This window comes from Urocampus carinirostris, chromosome 1 (genome assembly GCF_059441175.1).
Source record: "Urocampus carinirostris isolate Australia breed hairy pipefish chromosome 1, RoL_Ucar_1.0, whole genome shotgun sequence".
NCBI classification, from domain to species: Eukaryota; Metazoa; Chordata; class Actinopteri; order Syngnathiformes; family Syngnathidae; genus Urocampus; species Urocampus carinirostris.
Window position 1 is genome coordinate 42,081,955 of NC_142349.1, and position 26,566 is coordinate 42,108,520.

The window sequence follows — 26,566 nt, forward strand, 5'->3', positions numbered from 1 at the left end:
CCGAAAAGAAATCATGCCTCGGACAAGACAGAGGATATGAGAAAAATATTAATACTATTCTTTATATATATATATATATATATATATATATATATATATATATATATATAACTGGTATATACGAGTTTGCGCATGCACCTTCCACGATAAGGCACCTGATTACTGCATTTTCAGGTTCCAGCTTGGTTGTGAATTTTTTTCATTCCGAGCAACCGAGGACTACTTTGAGAACTTTCTTTTTGATTTTTTTTTTTTTGTTTCCGGCTACTTTTGGCTTTGTTTTTTTCCGCGTGCAAGGTGGTTTTCGCTGCGAGGAGAAGTTTCCAGCGGTGGCGTGAAGGGAAGTTAGGCTAACTAGCGTGGTCCACTGACGGGCATGCTGACATGAGCAGGGCAACTTTAGAGTGTCTTGATTATTCTGAGATAATTATGGGGCCGAAAAGAAATCATGCCTCGGACAAGACAGAGGATATGAGAAAAATATTGGACTTTCTTGCAAACAAGGTAGAAGATATTCCAGACAAACAAGATATGCTATTTAAACTGTTGGCGGAGATGAAAGAACTAAGGATGCAAATTGTAGAAAAAGACAAAAAATAATTCTATATTGGAAAGGAAAGTGGATGACTTGGAGCAATATTCAAGGGTGAACGATGCCATTGTGACTGGGCTTAGGATCAATGGGGTGGAGCCCAGCGAAGAGGCTGCTGCAGGTGCAGAAGAACAGGTTGTGGCGTTCCTCACATCGAAAAACATAAAACTGAACATTGACAACATCGAAGCTTGCCACCCTCTACCAATAAAACAGAACAGTATCCCAGCTGTGATCTTAAGATTTTCTAACAGGAAGAAAAAAGTCTAATTGATAAAGCAGGGAAGAAAACTCAAAGGTACTAATGTTTATCTTAATGATACCACTGTAATTCATTTCAGAAGTGGAGTAAAGTTTTATACTTGCCGACATAGCAAACTTAATTCCCAATAAATGCCCACCCTTCTCTCCAGTCTCTGGGTTAATCGGCGCAGGACCGCCATTTGCTGGTCAGCCGCCCATGCCTTCACTCTCTGGAGTGAAGCTTAACCAGCCCAGCATCTCCACGGTTACTACAGCCGGTCAGTCCCTTATGGCACAGCAGCCGGGCACAGCTAACCAGCAGCAAGCTGTGCCACCCGGCCCGGCGCTGCCCAATCAGCAGCCTCCACCGCCTGCTCAACAGCAGCCGGCACCCAACCAGCCCATACCACCAAATACACAACCCAACATGGTATGATGTTTAAGCGTTGTGCCCAATCCTTTTGTAACGTGCTTTGAGGTAAGTGAGTGAGTTTTTTTTCTTTTGGGTTATCAGGCACCACAAGTGAACCCAAATCCAATGGGACAGCAACAAGGCATGGCCAATAAAATTGTGGCATGGAGCGGTGTATTGGAGTGGCAAGAGGTAATATCTTTACACATACACAGCAATTTTACAGCATTTTATTGCCTTCATTTTGGTGATAGGTATAATTTTTACAGGGCCTATGTGATTATTGGTAGTTTTGAGGCCAAAAACTCAGATTGAATGCTGATATTTCAATGTTCTTGAAGGAGCTGTATGGAATTTAAAATGTTGTTACTCTGCTGCCATCTCCTGGCTCAAAGTCATTTTTGTAGCCTTATCTTGCTCGGGGTTTGGGTTGGTTTTTGGACCAAGTCGGGCCGTTTCTCACTTTGAACATTTCCAGCACTCCCCCAGGCCCCTTTTCCCTAAACCCAATGTGTTTCGCATTGAACAACTCTGATAAATGTAAGATGAACGCAGATAGACACAGTGTAAAATAAGGCGTTAGGGCCTTTGAACTCATTTGGGCACTCTTAACACACTTAATTGGGAGAATAAGTTACTTTCAACTTTTTAAGGGCACATCAAACAATGCACCTCACTTTTAAAGGTGCTGTAAAGAATTGCGAGCGTTCTTGCTCGCTGATGCCATCTTTTGGCTTAAGTCATCATTGCAACTTGTGTCAAACTCCTTATGTTGCAGATGCAAGTATGTGCATTTCTTAAATAAATGTCTTTTTCATAGAATAGAATAGAATATGCCTTTATTGTCATTGTTACAACATGGGATATGCTGTGACAACGAAATTGGACGACTCCAGTTCCACATTTACAGTGAGGATAAGGAAACAAAGACACAAACGAACAAAGAACTAACTGACTTTGTTGTCCTCGGGGGGTGGGGGGTTGTGAGGGTCAAACAGTTGCCGGACACAACCGAATGTTTGATCTTACATTACACATAGTCCAGCGTTTTTCCGAATTGCTCAGTCCACAATTGAATGGATTTGGGAGTACAGTCCATAAACATGCCCGATTAAAGTCGCCGTCGACGATAAAGCTCCTTTGGGGTGTGCAAGCTGCTGTTTAGCAGCGGGCAGGAGATTTAGCGCTATGCTAACGTTAGCATCCGGTGAAACTGTTAGCGGTGGAAAGTATACAGCAAACACAAAGACCACAGTTAACTCTCCCGGTACATAGCTAGAAACACCATATCGAGTGAGCAGTGTGTGTCAATGGTTCCGCTATTATTGTAGCGCGTAGTCTCCAACCCTTGTTTTTACCGGAGTCTTCGTCTCGTTCGAGCCGGTGATGTAATGCGGCGTCGGAAAAGCCAAGACTCCGTGATGGCAAAAAAAAAAAAAGTCCTCCAATTCCGGACGTTGTTGGTGGCGATCCGCAGCTCAATTCACTCATTGTGGACGATGGATCTGGCGTTGGTTGAACATGCTTGGGAGCGCTGGTCTGTGTGGTCGCCTTCTTAGCTTAGCTCAGCCTTTGCTCCGTCGTTGTCATTGTCGGCAGGCGGCAAATCTTCCAGGGAGATCCGGTGGTCTCTGTATATCCCTCGGGATGTAGTGGATATTATTGTAAATGCGAAGGGAGTCGAAGGGAAAATAAGAGGGATCAGGGGACACTGAAAAACAAAAGACGAACTGGAGCCCGAACCGCAGCGTCTGCACAACGCGCCGCCATCTTGACTCATCTATTTTGGGGTTTGATAAGGCATTTGGACTGAACTTGAAACTGTCCTTTTCTTACTTTCACCAAACTGCGGTGACAATAAAATGTCACTTTCCTACCGACCTTGAAAAGTCTTAAAAGTCATTTAATTTTTCTCTTTCTAATAATAAGCCCTTAATCAGCATGAAATGGCTTAAATCCAATTTGAGATTTATGTGTGTTTGAACTAAAATTATATATTATCATTTATCAATGGTCCTTTTTAATATTTCACCTATTCACTTTCGTGGCAACACCACGTGACTATCAAAGCGGGGATGTGATTTCAGTCGGGTCTTCCAGAGCAGATGCATGTCTTAGGTCTTCCCACGATACACATACTGTAGTAACTTCAGACAGAAACGTTAACTTTGGTCAATGGGAAAGTGTCAATTTAATGAAAAGTTGCTGTCTGATGAACGTTTTTCACCACGGCTAAAAGCTGTGCAAGATGATGTGTACGAGGTACGATGTATTGCGTGCAAGAAATATTTGTGGGGGTTTTTTTGTCTTGTTGGTTTCAGTTGTGCTTTCTTCTTGTCGATTTGATCTTTACTTTTATTTTACAAGTCATCGAAAAAGTCTTAAAGAGTCTTGAATATAACTTGTATTAAGCTGTCGGAACCAATGTTCCCTCTAATTTTCCACGGGTCTGAGCGTTCACACAAAGTCGGTGAGCAACGCTTGAAACAACAGTGAGCAACAGCAATCCCAAGTGTGGCAACTAAATCATTATCAAACATGTCCAAAACTTGACATCACGTTACATTTTGCTATGTTTCCCGGCAATGCAAAAAAAATTTCACTTTTGAATGAATTGACTAATGTATTATTGCAAAGGTTGTGCGGCCTACAAATGTCATTTGTTTTTACAACAATTCTTTCACAAGAGTTCCATTTCTTTTTTTTCCTGGTATCTTTTGTCACATGATACTAACATTTTTGGGGGCTTATTTAGTCGTTTGCACGATACGCAACTGTATCTAATCACACTTTTTAGTGGAAGTACAATGTTGGCAACAAGATTTAATTTTTTTCTTTTTTTCTGGCTTTTTTTCTGAATTTTTCCTTCTTTTTTCTCTTCCTTTTGTTTTTTTCTCAGCTTTTCACTACTTTTTCATTTTGTATTTTTTTCTTTTTTGTTCTATCCCCCCCCTTTCTTTAAGCCATTTTGTGCATAATTTTACATAATATTTGGTCATATAAGGATGAAAGAAGCAAAAACAACCTGAAGAGCCATTTAGGACCCGAAAGAGATGGTTCCTTTTAGTGAGCCAAGCCGAAGAAGCCGGTTCTCGAAAAACTACTGACTTTACTCAACTTCGTTCTACTTCGACCTTGACTTCAAAATACCGCATTAAGAACACAACGTCAGAGGAACCCGTGTATTTTTACCTTCATGTACTGTAACTTTGACTTAATTCGCTTCTTAATTAGCAATTTCGAGCCCTGATTTTTGTGAGCTGGCTAGTTTTTCTTGTGCGCGGAAAAGCTCTGGGTAGTGCGCAATTGCGCACACACACGCAGCTTAGAGGGAACATTGCGCTGGATAGATTTTCTTGTGCGCTGAGAATGTACGGGCAGTGCGCGAATGCGCACGCGCGTAGCTTAGAGGGAAGATTGATAGGAACTCTGTATTAATGAAGAACAATCCTAATGTCAGACTGTTTGTTGAAGTTGTGCAAAATTTTGAATCAAACAAGATAATCTATCTTTGGGAGGAGCTGACACAAGATTTCTCTGATTGACTAATGCTGCGTTTTGATTTGATGTGAATTATAAATTTATTCTGTTGTGAATTCCCGATTTCATAGTTGGCTCCCTTGCGAGAATAATTGAGTGACGGATTTTCTGGGCTGCAAGTAAAAAAATACAGTCAAGCGTCTTGCAACACAGCTCCAACTCTAGACAAATTCTTCCTATCAGGGTGATAAACAACATCAATGGACTGGGTTGATTGCCCATTGATTTTGAGTCATCCTACTGAAGTTTTAGGGGTGTTTTTTTCCTGATGTTATTTCAAAATTTCCAATCACCCTACCTCTACCTGATAAGAGATCGTCGCAATACTGCCATCACACTGGATATACATTAAAGATGGACTGCAGGGGTAGACTTTTTGTGGCTATGAAATAGATTGATCACTATTTTGGCGCAGTATACCCCTTTGTACTACATCTGTGTATTCCAAATCTCAAAGGATACATATTATATAGATCATTCAAATTAGTATTTGTTACACGTTAAAATGGAAAGTTATACACATAGGTGCTTTTAAGCCTTCCAAGTTTATTCTAGAACGGTTTCCAACTTTTGGACTTGTTACATTATCCCACACTAGTGATTAGTAGTTTATAAAGTGATGTTAAATGTTTTTTGAGTTGTGCAGGAAAAACACTTCGATAAAAAGAGGCATTTCGCCATGTATTAGATCCCCCGCAAAATAAGCACCTTCGCTCCTAATTCATAACCATAAGTTGTTGAGCCTGCAGTGCTGTGCCTCGTTTAATTGTCTTGTGGAATCTTTCACCTCGTGGCTTCACATATCACACACAGTGTAAGTGTTATTTTTCTTCCTCTTGCAGAAACCCAAAGCATCCTCCATGGATACCACCACCAATCTGACACGTTCCCTGCCATGTCAAGTGCAAGTCAACCAGGGGGAGAACTTGTGAGTGGACAGGTCAACCTTTTGCTTTTGGTGTTTTTTTTCCCTGACTTGTTACAAAAAGATTTATTGAATCACAGAAACACAGACCAATGGCCCCAGAAACTCATCATGCAGCTGATTCCGCAACAACTTTTGGTTAGCTGCTTTCGCTTGTTTTGTCAGCTCATTTTTTTTTGGGTTTGACCATTTTGCTCTCTCCCCACAGACCACATTGGGTCCCCTGTTCAGGAACTCACGAATGGTTCAGTTTCTATTCACCAACAAGGACATGGAGTCGCTCAAAGGCCTGTACCGCATTATGGCCAATGGTTTTGTAAGTATCAACATGTGGAGTCCAAATCCAAGAAATGTAAACATCTTGTGTCACTGTTTTATTCTAACACAGATAGAAGCCCATGTTCTAACATCACATTGGTTACATTCAGAAAAATCTAAATTGTTACAGGCCTCACATGTAATAGCTGGTATCCTGAAAATAGTTTTACTGGTTATTTTAGAGTGAAGAAAAGACAAGAGTCGTGTCTTGCTTGTGAGATGGCATCTTATAGTTGTCTCAAGAAATCATTACAGAATATCACATTTACGCACAAAACCAATAGACAAAAAAGACGTGTCAAGTATTCTTGTTTAACCTTTAGTAAATGGCATAAACCACCCAAGCATAACCTATATTACACTTGAATTTAAATTCGCATATTATTATTTTTTTTAAGTAAATGCCCAGGAGCCATACAAAACGTCAAGAAATGGTCGCCAGACCGCCATTCTATGTCTTTTACAAAAAAACGTAAATACCCTTGTCTTGCTCCTCAAACAGTTTGCTTTTCGATTTTCCAGACAAAAACCCAATTTACACATTCCAAAAATGCCCCACTGACCTTATGACTAAATTGTGTGATACCTTAAAACTTGTGACCATAAACATAAATATTTTAAGCGTCACAAAATTACTAATTCAAATACTGAATGTGTTCTTCAAGGAATCACATGTGGACAGCTCAATTCAACTGGCATCTATTTGTCAACAGATCCCATTTTGCATTATTATTATTATTATATTAATTTAGTTTTTTATTCTTGAAATTGGCTGACCTCTGCATTGGTACCATGTTATTACAACACCACAATCGATCAATAAATCCTCACTTTGTTTGTGAGCATTTATTATCACAACAACAACAAAATAGGAGCATGATGATACTGACATTGTTAGGGCCAAAGTTCATATTCATATGATTGTGGGCATGTTATTGTGTTCTGCAATAAACCGAACTAATACGTTAAGTCACTTCTATCCATACAAGCTCTGTGTTATTGAACGGCACCAAATGCTTAGATGAAAAGTGCAATGTTTTCCTAAGGCTCTGTCAGGAATCTTTAATTTCCAACAAGCATAAATTACAAAGTTCCTTTATATAGAAATCCCGAAAACATGAACATTAAGCTAATATCATGTGAGGCATCATCAATAGCCTAGCATTTCTATTTTTGCAGAGGTGAGCTAATTTAAGAAAAAAATCAACACATTTCTACTAATCATGACTTTGAAATATTTTTTTAAATATAGATTAAAATACAATACAATAAATTGCAAAAAATTATTAAGCAAAAACAACGTTTTTAAGGAGAACAAATGTAAAGTGAAAAGAACACATTATTACTGATGTATGATACAATAATGAATAAAATAATCTCAGGGGCCGTAGAAATCCTCGTTGGCAACATCCAGCCATCTTGCCTTGACTTTTACATGTGTGCTTTAGGTAATCGTTATACAAATCTCTAAAGTACAAAACCTTTCCACATTTTGCATAAGTATTGAGCTGTCAATTGTAATTGACGGGTTCTCTGAAGAACAAAGGCTAGAATGCTGCAAATAAACATTCTAAAAACAATACAGAACGTATTGTATTCAATATATTTTGCAAAACCGATCCAATCATAACATCATTTGATGTGTGCCGAGCCATAGTTTGCAGCATCTGTGCGACTAATGCCCCTGCTCTCCAATGCCCCGTGTGCTCAACACAGAAAAGCAGAGACTCAAGAGTAGACCCGACTAAGTTTTGCTAGTCTACACTAAAAAAAATATATATATACAAAAAAACATAAGTGCTTGGAATCTTTTGGGCAATGGATTTATGCTGATTGAGTTTTTTTTAGTAGTATGACATAATTCAACCAAGTGTTGGGCCTCTCTTCTTCTATTGAACCAATAATTATGACGTAATATTTTACCTTTTATTTTGTCAAGTCACGTCTATTTGTAAAGCCCCTAAACACAAAAGGTCTCAAACGGCCTTACAGACCACCATTATACCATCACCTGATCATTTTGTTACCTAATTGTTTTCACTCTTAAATATCCATAGATTAGACACATTACAATATTTGACAAACTTTTTCTCCTTTTGGTCCTAGGCCGGATGTGTCCATTTCCCGCACACTACATCCCCATGTGAAGTGCGTGTCCTCATGCTGCTCTACTCTTCTAAGAAGCGCATCTTCATGGGCCTCATCCCCAATGACCAGAGTGGCTTCGTCAACGGCATCCGGCAGGTCATCACCAACCACAAGCAGATTCAAAGTCACCGTGCGGTGAGTGTGCACCCATCATTCGATGGTGCTCCAATGAAGCGGAAAGATGATGATGATAAGGGGAATTTAACAAAGGGAAGTGCCGGGTTTTTTGTGGTTGTCGCTTGTGAAGTTTCATTCAGTGTAGGCACACCACTGCATCTGATCAAGAGGCTAATGGCAGTAGTTTAAGCTCTCACCATCAGCCTGTCTGTAACTAACTAAATCATCTGTCAAAAGATCTAATTTGGCTGATTTCAAGTATCGTTAATAATGTTATTGTGACATATTTGGTCAAGTGTGGGGAAGAAAAAGGCAAGAGAAAACCGTTTCTCTCGCATCTTATCCACTTAATTTTTTAATACTTTCAGTCTTTTCATCTCAAGACATACTGTTTGCTACCAAAATGCAGCAGTTGTACTTTTGTGAAAGACAGGTGCTCGAAATTCGAGCTCATAGCAAGTTGCCATCTTGTCGTGTGGTTGTTCTGGCTTACAGACGACCATGCGACCCGTATGCATTCGCAAAGAAGATTTTTGCCACCTAGATTAAGTTTTAGGCTCTTAATGTTAACACTAATGTTCATTTTAAAACACGACCACATGTATACACCATTCTGCTAAATATACAGTTATGCACGTGGAGTTTTGCTTTGCACAGTTGACTAGTTTATAGTGTCTACAATAAAAAAGAAATATAATTTTTGTTGGGATAGTCAGCTTGCATGGCTGATATGAACTACTTAGTTGTTACCTCTGAGTGCATGCTAAGCGAAAGAGCCCTTTAATGCAAGGAAAGGTGTATGTAAGGTACTCTTTTCTCTTTTAATACAATTTCACAAATTAAGAGAACTAGGGTTTGGAGATGATATTGCTTCCCTACATGTGCCTTGTTGTCTAATGCAGGGGTCCGCAACCTTTTCCCTGTCACAGACCAGTTTTAATGTCTCACAATATTTTCACTGCCCAGCCCAAGGTTGGCTTTAAACATGTACTTTTTTATTATAATTTCAATAATGACAACAATAGTTATAAAGTCCAATGTATAGTCGTATGCAATACATGACATGACATGGGCAACACACTCTGGTCGCTATCTTTACAATGAATGAAAAATATCATGTCGAGTCGCTTCTCAAGTAATTAAAAATACAAACTAACTACCGTACTTTCCGCACTATAAGGCGCACTGGGTTATAGGGCGCACCCCAAAAAAATAGTTTTTTGGTCCTATATTTGACATACATAAGACGCACCGGATTATAAGGCGCTACAATGGGAACGTCGACAAAACAGTCAGATAGTTCAGTTAAACTTATTTCCCCCTTAACATTCCAAAAGCTTGCAAAGAAGCAAATACGTGTCAAGAACACGTGCGGATGCTGTGTCCGCACGATGTCAATCAAATGTATAGTTCCAAATATCATTCGGAAGGTTAAAGTCTTGGGATTCAAGAAATGCCAACCATTCCTTAGTTTCTATTTTCTTTTTCGCTCGCAACTTTACTGTGCATATGACAATGAACTTGGAATTGAGTTTAATTTAAAAATAGACACTCCATTCCATCCATTATCTGCACCGCTTATCACAGAAACATCGAGTTCAGTCTGAAACAAGATACAGGGAAAATATATAGCCGGAGTAGCTCACCGAAGTCGTTGTCTTCAATAATCATGTGCAGCCATGGTCCTCTTATATCCGTGAGTTTGGTAAATCCAGGAGAATAAAATATTTACAAATACAGAATAGTAAAAAAATGCTTTTTTCAACCACGTGCTATACGCATTCATCTTTTTCGGCCAATTGCAGGCTTTGTTTTACAGCTTAAGCCTATGCCAGCCAGTAAATGATAAAAAGGATCCGCCCCTTGACCTCCAAATTACTTTAGCCAATAGTGATCGATTCAACTGATGATTGACACATCTTTTTCGGCAATTGTAGGCTTTGTTTTACAGCTTAAGCCTATGCTAGCCTGTAAATGATAAAAAGGATCCGCCCCTTGACCTCCGAATAACTTTGGCCAATAGTGATCGATTCAAATGATGATTGACACATTGGTTAGCCAATGAAACGCCGGTAAATAAATCCCAGCATACACGGCGGACTACTTGGCGTTCGGGGGGAAATCTAATCGGCGGCTGCAAGTTAGTTGCAAGACTTTGCGATTTAAAATTGATCCATAAATAAGGCGCACTGTATTATAAGGCGCATGGTCAGCTTTTGAAAAACATTAAGACTTTTAGGTGCGCCTTATAGTGCCGAAAATACGGTAATTAAAAGTAAGTTAGTGTTGTGCGGTCTCCTTGCACTGATTGTTCTGTTGTCAATATTGTACATCAAACTGCAATGATAGATCCTTTCTTTATTGCCATTTTTTAATGGCTTCTAGCTTGGTTTACTTGTGTATTTAAGACACATCCAGCATAATAATTGTCACTTGACTTAATGGGCTGCTGTTAACCGTTCTCCACTCAGATTTACCTGATGTAGAACACCAAAAATTTGGTTTGATTCAGCGGGCAGGGACTTTGCTTCCAGAGTGAGATTTGCAATACCTGACGTTGGATACCTGTGCAAACCATATTGTCTTTATTTAAAACGCACCACCTCAAACACCTGGTTCACATTCATAGTAACCATAGTGGTGTCACTAGAAGATTAAACCAAAAATATCACAACGCTGTGTGGCCAAATACACTAACAGATCAATACCAGTCCGGCAATTGGGGATTTTGTAGTGTTAAGATGAAAAACAATAAAACCCAAATTCAATTCCATTTGAATACGTTGTGGATTGTACCAAAATGAACCAATATTAAAGTCGAAACCTAAATCAAAGAGCTCTGGTTTCTTTTCAAGCCTAATAAGTAAGGTTAAGGGCCTAAAATGGGTTTGCTGCAATTCCCTAGTCCCTGCCTTGATTTAAGCACTGTTGATAATTATAAGATCGGGCATAGCTAAAGTTGGACTGTCTTGAATAATAGAGAGCGGGTAGCGCAGTTGTCACATATATTGAAAGAGACATGACATACATGCAGTATGCCAATCTACAAGGACTTACGAAGCAGCCCCCTTTAGACTCCCTCCTCTCTAGTACTTTGTTAAATGAAACCTCATTTGCCTTATCCTTGCTATTCTGTAATGCTTAATGGTATTGTTTTGATAGAGGTTAATTGTTGAAAGGACCTCAGAAAAATTGCCATTTTAATTTTCAGGAGAGAAAGACTTAACAAATGCATTGAGTCGTTCAGAGTTGTTCAGAGTAAATTCTTCAGTAAACTTATGTACTAGTAGTTCGTTCTTGTAGAGAATATGCAGCAATGCAGAGACATATTCTAAATCTACAATTATTCTGCATGAATGTGTCTTGCCTGTTTCCAAAGGTTATTGAGTTATTCAGCTAATTGTACATCCTCACAAAGACTGTGCGTGTCTTGAGATTTTAGATGCAGCCAAACACATAAAACAATAATGATTTTTTTTCTCTCTCGCGGCCTCTTGTGTATCATCACATATTCAGTGTTGCATTGCTAATACAGGCAGCAGCAATCCTGAGAAGTAATTAAAATTTAAATTTGCACCCGGTCGTCGGGATAGGCTGAACGTACTACAGACTGCTAATGTGTCATGCTTTTCCGTAGAAAGTATGCCGGAAGTCCGGGGTTCCGGCACATTAAGGATCTCCACACTACGCATGTTTGTATTACTATGATTTTGAGACGATCTCTATTTTCTTCACTCTTAATCACTTTCTCACATTTAAATCGGTTTCCTTCTTGCTTCGTTTTGGTTAAATGAAGCATATTCAGTTATTTTGTATAATGACACATTTCATTCTACTGACTGCTTGAATTGATGTCCGAGTAACCTGCACAAATGTGATACTTTTTTCTCATGTATACCTTTTGAATTGTGCTTGCTTCTATCTGAACATTATCTTTAGGAATTCATTATTAATTAGAATTCTGCTTGAGTTTTACCTTAGGAAATTGAAGAAAATACTTTGACTCTCAACACCAGTGGATGGCAGTGTGTACATACCTGATCTAAGATTGTTGTCATGCGAAAAGCACCACTAGAGGACCAATTTTATTTTCAATGTTTATGCTGAATATTGTCGGAATTATTGAGCATGTTTAAACATTCTCCCATTTTATGTAGACCACAAGCAAAATTGCTTCAATGTTATTTTATTCAGTCTTAATTGTATTGAAAACGTTTTTTTTAACCAAATCAATTAAACTGACTGACTTTGGCAATGAGGTTCTAATGAATTGAAATGAAAAGTTGATATTTAACCGTTATATTATATTTAACCATTTAATCTGTTTCTTCACTTAAAAACATTTCTTTGGGCTATTTAATATTGTAATGTTGTCGTTTTCGAATCTTTGGTTTTCAGAAGAAACATTTTTTTATGTTTTGGTATGTAATTATGGTTTGTTTGCAAGTCACCCGTTTTAGTACACTTAAACTACAATTTGATGTTTGGTAATGTTTAGTAGATTTGAACTAAACATTTTTTTCAACAATGCAAATTATTTACTTCCTAAATTCAAGTTTTTACTTTAAGTAGTATTCTATCAGTTGTATGCTTAGTGTTTTAAATATTTTGTCATATGAATTCATTCATACAATGGAGTTTTAAATTTTTTAAAATATGTTTTAAATTTCTTTAAACGTTTATCATTAGGCAATGTGGATTCCAATTTTAGGGACTGTCAATATTTAGATTTTTAGGACTGTGATTATTCTACTAACTTAATTATCATATTTTCCGGACTATTAACCCACAATCCTTTCCAGAAATTTAAATGTGCGCCATATAACCCAGTGTGCCTTATATTCTACAGAATATGGCCAATAAGATTGGAAATGCATACAGTTATTATTGGTATGTGTTAAAATACAAGGTTTTACGTATTCAAGCAATGATATGCAATGATTTATGATATTGATAAACACCCATCCATCCATTTTCCAGACCGCTCATCCTCACCAGGGTTTTCCCAGGTTCTTATAGCCTATCCCAGCCATCTTCTGGCAGGGACACCTTGAACTGAGTGCCAGACACTCGCAAGGAACACAGACAACACACGCACTCATTGAGACCTAGGCACAATTTGGAGCTTCCCACTAACCTGCCATGCATGTTTTTTGGCACTATGGGAGGAAACCGGAGTACTTGGAGGAAACCCACGCAGGCACAGGGAGAACATGAAAACTCCGCATAGGGAGGGTGATAGCTGGAATTGAACCTTGGACCTCCACACATATATAATATGTATATAGCCCAGCTGCCGTGCCACCCTCAATAAACATTGCTGACTATAATTTCAAAACATTGTATAAAAACGGAATCAAACACGAGAAGTTCCGGTGAGTGTGTCGACACATTACCAGTAGACCACCAGTTGTATAAATGACATACGAAAAGGCCTCTGATCTTTTTTATTACCACACTATTTTTACGCATAGTGATTTCTGGTACCTTAAACAGTCCCTCCACTTTTTCACCTATGAAAATAAAGTCTTTCAACAAAATACTATACAGGTTGTTTTACATACGATTACATATAAACCAAGAAGTTATTGACACACGTGTAAGGGAGTGGGGAAACCTCATAATTTGGTGTGCCTTTTAGTGTTTAAAATACAATACTTGCTTTATTTGGGCAGATGAGTGGAGGCGCTGGTCCAATGCAACCTGGTCAAGTCCCATCCAACCAGAGCTTCCTTAATCGCCCTCCGGGCCCCATCCCTGTCTCCCACGGCAACGTGCAGCAGCAGGTTGGTAACAACAGCAACAACACGTGCGCACACACAAAAGCTCACACTGCCTGGTGCTGCTGACCTGCATGCCTGTACTTCCGCTCACCCACTTCTTTTAACGGAATCTTTCTTTCTTACTGATTACACCACCAAAAACCTTCCTCCTTTTTGCTTTTCTTTTCACCCTCCTCCTCTTCAGTCGGTGGTGGTGGGCATTCCTCCTGTTAGTCAGGTCACTATGATGGAGGAGCAGCAGAGGCAGAACAACATGGTGAGATGTGCTTACATAGGCAAATAGATTTGAAATTGTTTTTATTTTCATTGATAACAACGTAGTGAACATTGCTTATAAGCAGGTGGTCCCCAAACATTTTCTTTTGAGGGACACATAACTTTTGCCTTCTCTGATGAGGGCCCGGGTCAGTTTGTGACAAGAAAAAGTGTGGCAATTGCAGGAGGGCCTAAATGTAAAAATGTATTGTTTATCAGAAAGCCAAAATCAACATCTGTTTTCCTAACTATACAAAATTCATAAAATAAACATAAATCCTATCAGAGTTGTGTTTGTGTTCATTGATATTGACATTAAACATTGTATGTGACACACTCAGGGTTAAAATAATAGCTGTGCAATGTGACTAACCAGAATATCTCAGTTTTTAGTATATTTTTTTAATGATACATGCCAAACAAGTTACCTGTATGTGCAGTCGATTCTCAGAAAACAAACAAGACCCAACATTCATAATAGGCACACTTAGAAGGCTGTGCAATTGGGCAAATAGTTAAAAGGGGTGTTTTTTTAAGAATAGCAGTGTCTGTTGTTGACTGTACAAACTTAAAACTATTTAGAATTTCCCCAAAAAAGTTAGGATTTAGCAATTCTAATATTCAGTTGCATGACTACAGTTTTTAATAGCTGCTTCACATCTGTATGGCATTGAGTCAACCAGCTTGTGGCACCTTTCAGTTGTTTTCATTCCATGATTGCTTAACAACATTCCACAATTAATTTATATTTCTTGGTTTTGCTTCACTAACAGCATTTTTGATACCACCCCACAATTTCTTGATTGGATTGAGATCTGGGGATTGGGCTGGCCACTTCATAACATTAGTTTTATTGGTTTGCTGTTGAAACACCCATTTCAAATGCGTGTCCTCTTCAGCATAAGGCAACATAACCGCTTCACATATCTTGACATACTTAAACTTATCCATGATCCCTGGTATGCGATAAATGGGCCCAACACCAGAGTGGGAGAAACATGCCCATACCATGATACTTAAACCACCATGCTTCACAGTCCCACACGGTCTTTCACCCTAGACCTCATCAATTCACAAAATGTTCCTCCATTTTTCTAATCGCCTATATTGGCTTCATAATATCGCAATTTAGATATCCGTCAAATTCCCAAATATCAGTGCCAGTTTCATTCATTAACAAAAAAAGAGAAAAATAAATAAATCATAAAATAATAACAACCAACTAACCCTTTCTGGATTATTCACAGAACAAAAGTCAGAAAATAAATAATAACACTATGAAAGAAAAGATACCCAAATAACACTGTGGGTTCTTCACATAAAACGTCCATAAAACATAAACTTTCTATTTTGCCCTGCAGTCTTAACAGGTCCAAGTTTAGCTTCGTTTTCATAGCACTGGACCACCCGTGGTACGGATGACTTGCGAAAAGGCAGTCGATTATCACTACTTATCACTCTTTATTTATTTATGGTACCAGAGATGAATGTTAATTTTGTTGTGCGTTTCAGATGTTATGATTAAAAGAAACTATTGTATTGTAAGTGACACATTTATTGTCCTCGTAACATGTGAAATACACTACTGAATTCATTTTAATTTTCGGTACTGACTAAAGAAAGTGTAGTTTGGGGCCCTTTGTTTATTAGATATCCTCAACACAGTCCAGCATTAACAAAAACTTGAGATGTTTGTGATATCTCTACTTGTGCTATATTTAACGTTTCCCATGTTTGGTATATTTAAGAATAAATATAAGAAAAAAATCAAATTGAGTTGAGCAGGGGACCTCTCTGTGGTTCCTGTATTTGGCTGTGTGGACGAAGCTACTCCGTGGCAGGGGCATAAATTAGTCATTTTATCAGAGACTGAAGTGAGTTAAATCACTTACAATAATGTCTTATTCAGAGGACAGTTCATTTAGTTCTGTGTTGGACTCTTTAAATGTTAATTTCGATGGCGGACAAAATGTGTGCTGCATATTGCATTTGCTTTGCCTGTCCCGATCTATTTTGACTTCTTACCTTTTCCTTAAGGGATTTTGTGAAGACTGACCCCTTCTTTGCCCTTTTTGTTACATATACCTTTTTGACCTTTTTTTTTTTTTTTTTTTTTTAATATTCTAAACTCATTCTGGAAAAAGCCGCTTCACACTACCTCTTAATGTGCTTTCTCAATACTTGCTTACCAAATCTAGGGAAATTATTACAATGAAATAAATAAGAAAATCCTCAACTGTAGTTTGATTGTCCGCTTTTGATCCATCCCGAATGTATTCAGTATTCTCCGGGGCCCTCCATAAAAAGCATGCTTGAAACATGTACTAAATAGCATGATATTTTAACAACACAGTGTTTTTTTCATGTCATCATGTCCCGAGACTTTAACCTCCATTCTTATTTTACATTGTAGCCGCATGCCAATGTGCTTAACAACATGCATTTGTAATGAATGTTGTAATAGGTTACTTGTATTCATGAAAAATATATTACGTATTCATTGTAACTTGTGTGTGCAACAGGGTGGAAAACACAATATACACTGAGCCAGCGGGCATACCAACTAACATGTGAACTTTGACTTTAGATGAGTATGAGAGCCGCCGGCCCCAACAGCCAGCAGCCGCCAGTCGCTGGTGCACCTCCCAATCAGGTGACGCAGGGAGGCCAAGCTCCGCCTCAGGGCCCCATTCTTCGTTTGGCCAACCCGGGGGCCAACCCACAACTCCGGAGCCTCCTCCTAAGCCAGCAGCAGCCGGTCAGATTCACAACACTCGACTGCAAGTGTGTTTGTCTCGAGAATTAAGGGCAGAAAAACTTTGTTTCTCTCCCTCACAGCAAGGGGGCGTTTCTCACATGCCCGGCATGATGTCGCACCAGGGACTCGGCCAGCAAATGGTCCACTCGGCACCTGGACCAGGTGCTTCAATGCAAGCGCAGTGGAGGCAGCCCATGCCAGGTTATACTCATGATATAGCGTTCCTTGTTTTTTAGAGGGTGGGGAGATGTCAGTTTTCAAAATAGCCAACTTCTGAGACACACTCACAAAGTTCAACTTAAATGTCTTTGGCTTTTGTCCCCCCATGGTCAGCATCAGTAGTCGGCAATCTTTCTGTACCACAGACCGGCTTATTGTCTGATGATATTCACACGGCCGGGGGCCAAGGGCGGCATTAAACATGTATGTATTTTTTTAAAAATGATAACAATTATAACATTTATTAAATAGATAGATACTTTATTCATCCCTGTCGGGAAATTCACACTTCCAGCAGTATCCTTTATTGTTTACTAACAGAATGCCCTTAGGGTGCTGTGTTGTAGTTTAGCAACCGCGGAGTGGATGACGTCACACGCTAGTCCAAAAGTTCGATGTCCCTGCAGCAGATGGAAATCTTTGTGCCCAGGGTTACACCACCTCGTATTCACGTAGATGGCGAGTCCACCTCCTCTCCGCTTCCTGCAGGCTTTCGTGTCTCTGCCTAACAGCGCTGAAGCCGGGTAGCTCCTGGTACCTCCACGTTAGCGTCCGGGATGCTAGACGTGAGCCACGTTTCCGTAAAACACTGCAAACTGTACTCCCTGTACAGTACCTTTGATGTTTTTCACCAGCACTGCTAGTTTGTCGGTCTTATTTGGTAGAGAGTTCACATTTACCATGATTACGGACGGTACCGAAGACTTATAACGCCGCTAGCCGCTTAGCTAGCTCCGGTTCTGCATTCACGATAGGGCCCCCTCATCACGCCGGCACGAGAATTCTTCAGGGCAAGGAGTTGATTCCTCGAATAAACGCATTTTTGTGCGTCAAAACCCATAATGATAGGATAGAAAGTAATCATAAGTGTAGTTGTCAAACGGGACGAAAAACACCCGAAACAGAAGCAGACACTTAAAACAATAAATCACAAAGTGTGAAATAACACGGAGCTGCTGGAAAGGCTGCCGCTTGCGGCGGCGCTGCTTTGATCTTAGTTATAATAACAGTAGTAACAACAACGAGTGTTAATTCACTATATAGTAGGGTTGGGCGATACTTGGAATTTTTGTATTGAACCGTTCCAAGTAAATGCAGGTTAGTATCGATCAATACCGATCCGATATTTATACTCTTAGCTTGGAAATACCATGAACATTAAATAATTAAACCCTTCCTCCCTTGAGTTAGCTTTCAACTACGATAAACACGGCACAAAGATTTTACGCACTAGAAATGTTTTTTGTTTTTTTTAATTAAAAAAAAGAAACTTAAAATGGACTGTATTATTTAGCACCTCCTAGGGCTAAAGAAAACTTGTTTTTCTAAAGAAAAAAAACAATATGGCTTTAAGTCAAGATATAAAAAGGTGCAATCTTTAAAATACTCTAAAAGATAAATGAACTGTCATACAAACGTGCATTTTTTAGAATACTTGTAAGTTGAGAAAGGTCTGACATAACATGAGCCTCACCTAGGTTTAGCTGACATCATTGTCAGCCATCTTCCTGCTACGGGTACACAAAAAAAGTAAAAAAAAAAAAGGCTGTGCAAAAGATTAAGAAGAAACATGGTGAATATTTGACACCATAGTTGGTTTTCTTCCCTGTTCTTTTCAGCAATAATTTTTGGTTGCATTACACAGTACAGCGACATTTAGTGGTCAAATAATACACATTGTCCTTTTAACAGTATAAAAATGAATATAAATAGTTCTATTAAAACTATTTAAGTTTGAAATATGAAGTTTATAATGTATGAATAATATTCCAATTTAGTAGTAGCTTTATTGTTGCGCTAGTTAAAATGGTAAGACAGTATTGAATCCAGGAGAATAGTATTGTTCAAAATCCAAGTACTTTCTCAGTATTGATAATATTTATATTTGGATGGATCCGCCCACCTATACTGCATAGTCATGTCAAACATTTAGATGTAATTGTAACATTGCACCAAATTCACATTCATTTTCAGAACCGCTTATCCCAACAAGGGTCGCGGGAGTGCTGGGCCCATCCCAGCCATGTTTTTTGAATGGTAGGAAACCAGAGTGCACAAGGCCACAGGGAGAACATGCAAACTTCACAAAAGGCGGCCGGTAGCTGGAATTTAACCTGGGACCTCTGAACTGTGAGGTGGAAGTGCTAATAGCAACACACTTTGGTTGCTATTGTACAGTTTAACACAGAATATCACATCTATCAGAGTGCCATGTAATTAAAACAAACACCAAATGACCCAACCCCGCAAAAAGCTTGTTGGTGTCATGTGGTCTGTGTGTCATGTTCTTGACTTAGGAATCGATGCATCCTCCAACTGAGTTGCCTAAAGTTTTTCCATTGCGAAAACTTTGTTGACAATTTTTTTTACATGACTTAGTGGGCTGTAGTTGACCATTCTTCACGCTGATTGGCTACATATGAAAACATTTGTTTTGATTCATCCTGCACTGCAATAATCCTGGTTTTCAATGTGACACACTGATTGTAATTCAAGCATACCACCTCAAAGGCCCCGTTCAAGGTCAGTCTGAAACGTAGCAGTAAAACAATAACAAAAAAATAATGGAATCCATTTTTCTTTTTTGTGTGGCCTGGTACAGATCCGCGGCCCGGTGGCCGCCAACCACTGAGCTACATTATTAACTCCATTAGTTGTGTCGTCCTTTATATGATTAAACAATACAGAATTACTGTCATGACGAGGTAGTAACACCCAAGTGCTTTGGACCAGTTATTCTTAACTGCTCTGAATTCAGGACCCACCATTTCACCCGAATTGCATGCCAAAATCAAGAACAAGTTCCCATCCTTCAAATGAATTAAATATTTTTTTTTTTGCAGTTTTAATGGTTCAGCCTTGTTCAACATGTGTAAAAAAAACTTTATCTGTCTTTTTGTGTTGTGTGAAATGGTGAGTGTCAACTCACATTTGCAATTGTCGCCATCTACTGCTAAGGAGTTAGGGTTCCGTTGTTCTTTTCTTCGAATTGTGTTGGCAAGGCAAAGGCCCGTGACCCACTGATAACAGGTCCACAACCTACTAGTTATGAAACTTCAGCTTCAGATGCTTTTACTTTATATTAACAGCTGAATGCAAATTTCCACCTGAATCAACTCACTATACTATACAAAGTTAAGTGAGAGCTATAAAAAAATATCCTTTTTGCCCTTATCACGAAATACAAAATAAAGATTATAGTAGTGCATGGTCAATAAGATTAAACTACATCAGATTAAACTACTAGGCGCGGGCAAGACTTTAAAGTCTGCATCACATTTTCAAATGGACACATCACGTTGAGAATGTCTTTCTCAACTCATTTAATCTGCATTATGGACGTCAGTGCTTTTACACATTTACTACCCTCTGGTGGCTGGAGAGAACATTTGGTTTGCATTTATTAAAAAAAAAAAAAAAAAATCAAAAACTTTTGATGGAAATGCCTGGCTTCTTTTTTTGACATACTCCGAAATTGATGGCGGGCCAGATGAACTCATTCAACGGCCATATCCGTCCCGGTTGCTGTATGTTTGACATGCCGGGTTTAAGGGTTCTCACATTATGTTTTTGTAGGTCAGATGCTGATGTCCGGAGGCCAGCGAGGAGCTGTACCCCAACCGGGGATGCCTCAAGTCTCTAGTGTCATGGAGGACGAAATCCTCATGGACCTCATATAAGGGGAGCAGGTCTAATCCTGGACTTACTTTTTTGGACTCTTTTGTACTTATTTTTCGTTGATTTTTGAAGCGGGATAGACTGGGTGTTTGCGTGAATGTGAAGTTAACTGTTTCAAACCTACAATGTTTCAGTAATCATGGCTAGGTAAACAATTAATTTCGTAAAATAAACATGGTCTGCTGTGTAAATTATTTTCCCTTTATTTGCAGCCAACAGTGTCAGCATGTTAATTTTAACTGCTCCAATATGTCAGCCCCTCCCAGCCACGCTGTGAGGCGCTCATAGCCAAGTAGTCCTACCAGATGGCGTTCTCGGTCGCCAAAGGGGCCAACCAGGAACTGACGTTTTTCGTCACCAAGGAGATTGCAAAAGAGAGCTTATGATTTGTTTTCCTCCTGTCTAGATGGACACTAAGGGCCTTTCCTCAGGTCAATTTACAGGGGCCTTTAATATTTGCTTTGCTTCAATGGGCAACACTACTGGGCCAACCCCTTAAATATCCATTCACCAAATAATACTACCTACTTTTCACTGGGTTCCTTTATCACCAGTGTTTTCTTTTGAGAAAAAAAATCTGTGGAAAATGTTAAACAGCATTTTGGCCGGCATTTATTTCTTTCATTGTTTGAACCGGATACAATGAGGTAAAGCAGGGGTCAGGAACCTTTCTGACCCAAATAGCCATGAAGGCAAAACATTTGGCTCTTTTTTTGAGAGCCACACCATATATTTTAGGACAAATTTCACCAAACCTGCTCTCCAGACAAGCTAGTTCTTTGGCTATTTCACTGTGTTCCGTTTGATGATTTGATAAAAATTTATGAAATTATAATAATCCCAGAGCGTTTGCCCATTATCAATATAAATACCTATACAACTTTAAAATTCATCACCCTTCTGCAGTTAAATGAGAGTGTTGAGGCTCATTCTTAACAACACCAATAGCAACTCCTCCACCACCTTTGTGTTTGGAGGGTAAGCACTATAATTTAAATTGAAACAACTTTGAAACCATTGAGGTAAGTTATCTGATCAGAATACTCAGCCACCATAAGGTAAATGGGATACAGTCATTTGTAACAATTGATTAGTTCATTAGAAGGTGGGAGTGGAGGATGCTATAGTATACATGTTACACCGATCCCTCTCTCACCTGGATAGGGCGAAGGGGGCTGTGAGGATTACATTTTTGGACTCCTCCAGTGCCTTCAATACCATACAGCCTCTGCTACTGAGTAGGAAACTGACAGAGATGGGAGTTAGCTCACACCTTGTAGAATGGATTACTGACTACCTGACAGGCAGACTCCAGTATGTGAAACAGGGGGGCTGTACATCGGACACTGTGTCTAGCAGCACAGGATCTCCGCAGGGGACCGTTCTCTCTCCGTTCCTATTCACTCTATATACATCGGACTTTAAGTACAACTCTGAGTCCTGCCATGTGCAAAAGTTTGCCGACGACACTGCGATCGTGGGATGTATCAGAAACGGGCAGGAGGAGGAGTACAGGAAATTGATTCAGGACTTTGTCCGATGGAGCGACGCAAACCACCTGCACATAAACACCACCAAGACCAGAGAGATGGTGGTGGACTTCAGGAGAACCAGAACTCACCCGGTTCCTGTAACCATCAAGGGAGAATGTGTAGAATTTGTCCAGACCTACAAATACCTGGGTGTGCAGCTGGACAACAAACTGGACTGGACTGCCAACACAGAAGCTCTATGTAGGAAAGGGCAAAGCCGACTTTACTTCCTCAGAAGGCTGGCCTCCTTCAACATCTGCAAAAAGCTCCTGAAAATATTCTATGAGACAGTAGTGGCAAGCGCCCTCTTCTATGCAGCAGCGTGTTGGGGAGGCAGCGTCAAGAAGAAGGATGCCTCTCGTCTCAATAAACTGGCTAGGAAAGCGAGCTCTGTTGTGGGCAAAGAGCTGGACAGCCTAACAACAGTAGCTGAGAGACGAGCACTGAAAAAGCTGAGGTCAATCATGGACAATCCATCGCATCCACTACACAGCATTATCTCCAGACAGAAGAGCAGTTTCAGCGACAGACTGCTGTCACTGTCTTGTACTACGGACAGACTGAAGAGATCTTTTCTTCCTCATGCCATGAGGCTCTTTAACTCCACCCGGCAGAGTAAAGGCCCACATTAAACCACACCACCTACATTGGATATTACCGAATCTTACTGCAATATGTATTCTGTGTAGCACTATTTAGTTACTCTATATAACACGCTACAGTGGGCATTTGCACGTCACACTGGGTATTTGTATAATGTATTCTTTTGGCTTTATTATTGTACTGTTCTCAGCTCAGGGATGCTGCTGGAAATGTGAATTTCCCTTAGGGGATGAATAAAGTATCTATCTATCTATCTATCTAGATTAGAATTTTGAAGAAAAATGTCGACATAATTCATCGTTTTGACGTTTTTAAATTACCAGACCTAAAAAAAACCATTCTGCTCTTTTCGGGTCCTGTGAAATCCAGTGGGAGGAGATATCAAAATTTGTTCACATGGCACACAAGTATGCCTCGACGCACTTCAAGAAAAGCACTGCTCAAGGGCTCCATCGCTGCTTCCCTCTCACTGGTGTCCATTAGGTCCCCTACATTTAGTTCACCGCAACCCAATTTTCGGGACCCCTGTTACACAGTACCCCTAACCAGCTTCAACCGCCCCCGGTCAAAGACTCCTGTGTTGCTCATCCCCTAATCAGCAGTAGGTCTCTCAATGCCGGACTGGCGTCGCTCTCGCCTACCTTCATCTGTCTCGCCACCTCCATGCTCCTGCCCCCGAACGGCTGCGTCTACGCCCACACTCAGCTGCAGCACTAGACATTGTCGTCTGAAGCCCCTTTTAAAGTGCACGCCCTTCAGAAAAAGTACTTACAGACGTCTTCTCTGTTACCTTTTTTCTTAGAACTACATGCAAAGTATGCACCTATTAATCTTCACCAAAGCGCATCGTTTTCTTGCCGAGTCTCTTTTTCTGAGGTTATTGAGCCCTGAAAAGGGGAGACATATACAACTTGTCTTTACTCCTCGGTTGATCACATTGGTCATTGCAAAAAGAAGACCCTGAAAAAACAACCCAATTTAACACACTAAAGTTAACATTCCCTGGTACGCCCCACAGGCCAATGTACTTTTCTCGCCTGCTCAGAATTGGTAGAAAAATTAATATCGAAAACGAGTACTCCGGGTGATGTATAAATTACTGCGATAATTAATCTCACATCAGTGATTAAAGCTTTTTGCCAATGCTAGAATCCTGTTTTCGATTTGTTGGATATGGTGCTGAAAAAGCAATTCAATGTGTCAGTATGAAGTCTGCTTCATTAGTTTAACTCTGCACACTGGAGCATGTTCAACATTTGATTTTGTTACATTCCAGTGCTTTCTCCTGCTGTTTCCTGATCATTTTTTAAGTATTCAATATGTGCCAAAGTCTACACCATATTGCTTTTTTCCTTTATTTCTTCACGTTAACAGGCTTTTCAAACATATTATTTGACTTATTTTGTAATCAAGTAACAAATCTAAAAAACGATCAGCCTTTAGAATCTGTGGGCCCCTGAAATTGACAGGACTGCTTGTACTCTACTGGATTTCTAAGGTTACACTATTGAACTGTTTCCGTGGTTGTGACTGGCTGGCAGGCAGTTAAGGGTGTGCCCTGCCCACTGCCTGAAGATAGCTGGGGATGGGCTCCAGCACCCTAGCGACCCTACTGAGGATAAGCGGTGCAGATAATGGATGGATGTTTCCGTGGTCTCGACTTAATCTTTCTGCTTAGGGTAACCACAAACTCGCCCAGTTCTGCGCGGTGGGTGTCAACAACAGGTCCGGGTGGTAACACTATTTTGAATTGCAAGGTTGTTGTAAGAGGCTGGCAACTTCATACTGCCGTTTGGATTTCGTCCAAGCTCCCCTAAAAGTTGGGAGCAAAATAGAGAAATGTGGAGGAGACTTATCATAATTTGATTGAATTTTCTCCTGAAGTAATTGCTGATTTCTGAAAAAGACTATTTTGGATTTAGCATGGGTCAGTCTCAAGACATCAGAACATGTACTCAAAAGTTTCAACTCAGCAAAGTAAATGCAGCAGACAGAAGCTCTTCACCAAGGGCCTCTTTCATAGGGATCACGTAAAAGCGTTTCATACTCTTCTGTCTGGTGAGCTAAAGGAATCCTGCTTCTGTATTTTCTGTCCAAAATTTGTTTTTTAAGTGGTCACGCTACATGAGCAATGATAATTCATTAGGCTGTGGTCAACAACCTGTGGCTCTGGAGCTGCATGTCGCTCTTTTGCTCTAGCCAAGCTTCTCCTTGGAGCTTTTTTCGAAAAGTTTAAAAATGATGGTGAAGGGAAATATTTATTTTTGTAATGCTTTTTTGTATGAATGTATGAAAACTTTATTCAAACATTAAAATAAAAACAACAAAAACAATAACTCAACAAAATAATATTACATAATATGTTTGAAAAGGTCAGAAGCAAATGCTTATATTCTCTAACCTTTCATCTTCCCTATAAAACACACCAATTATATAACTATACTTCACTATTCACTACTAAGGTATAAGAGTAACATTTTTACTAAATCATCTAATTTTAATAGTTTGGACTGCAGGAATAAAATATTAGTATGATCTTGATATCCTACCCTGTGTATAGTTCTAATTGCACGTGAACTTTTGTAATTATTGCCCCAGACTTCTGCACAATATGTTAAGTATGGCAGAAGTAGAGAACAATATAATAAATACAATGCATTATAGTTTAAAATGAATTTGGCTTTATTATTGAAATGCTTTAGATACTTTAGTTTGTATGTGTCTGATGTGTGTTTTACAGCTTAATTTATTATCTATTATGACCCCTAAAAACTTAATTTCTGATACAGCTTCTATTGCAGCACCATCCATTTTTACTTCTAAGTCTTGATTTGCCTTGCGATTACCAAATAATATTACTTTTGTTTTATTTAAATTTAAAGCTAATTTGTTAATATCCTTCCATACTTTTATATGAATTGGTTCAGGATTAATACAGGTTACCAAATCAATGTAGTTATCATTTGAATAGAAAATGTTAGTGTTGTCTGCAAGTATTACTATTTTCAATAGTTTCGAAACATTAAAAATATCATTGATATACAAATTAAATAACTTTGGACCCAGGATAGAACCCTGTGGTACTCCACAACAGATGTCCAAGTATTCAGACGACAACTCTCCCATTTTTACATATTGCTTCCTCCCCGTCAACTAACTTTGAATCCATTGCAAAGCCACGCCCCTGATGCCATATATTTCCAGTTTTTTTAATAGTATATTATGATTAATGGTATCAAATGCTTTTTTTAAGTCAATAAATACCCCGACTGCGTATCTCTTTTTTTCTATGCTATGGGTGATTTCTTCTACTGCATCAATAATAGCCATTATTGCTGATCTGTTTGCTCTAAAACCATATTGACTTTCATTAATCAATTTATGTTTATCTACAAACTTTTCTAGTCTATTATTGTAAAGTTTCTCTAATATTTTGGAGAACT

General features: G+C 39.3%; 1 protein-coding gene across 3 annotated transcripts in view; it reads left to right on the forward strand.

Moving 5' to 3' along the window:
• Nucleotides 1-21,179, forward strand: part of med25 (mediator complex subunit 25) — a 29,827-nt gene extending 8,648 nt beyond the window's left edge. For 2 of the 3 annotated variants that reach the window (XM_088339770.1, XM_088339779.1), the window contains exons 10-20: nt 1,006-1,265; nt 1,350-1,439; nt 5,630-5,715; nt 5,793-5,850; nt 5,921-6,028; nt 8,137-8,313; nt 13,971-14,081; nt 14,263-14,334; nt 16,921-17,091; nt 17,172-17,292; nt 20,887-21,179. In XM_088339770.1, the coding sequence (XP_088195896.1) occupies nt 1,006-1,265; nt 1,350-1,439; nt 5,630-5,715; nt 5,793-5,850; nt 5,921-6,028; nt 8,137-8,313; nt 13,971-14,081; nt 14,263-14,334; nt 16,921-17,091; nt 17,172-17,292; nt 20,887-20,990 (1,358 nt within the window). In that variant the 3' untranslated portion in view covers nt 20,991-21,179. The remainder of the gene's footprint in view (nt 1-1,005; nt 1,266-1,349; nt 1,440-5,629; nt 5,716-5,792; nt 5,851-5,920; nt 6,029-8,136; nt 8,314-13,970; nt 14,082-14,262; nt 14,335-16,920; nt 17,092-17,171; nt 17,293-20,886) is intronic. The other variant, XM_088339787.1, reaches the window with a different exon arrangement.
• The last annotated feature ends 5,387 nt before the right edge of the window (nt 21,180-26,566 follow it).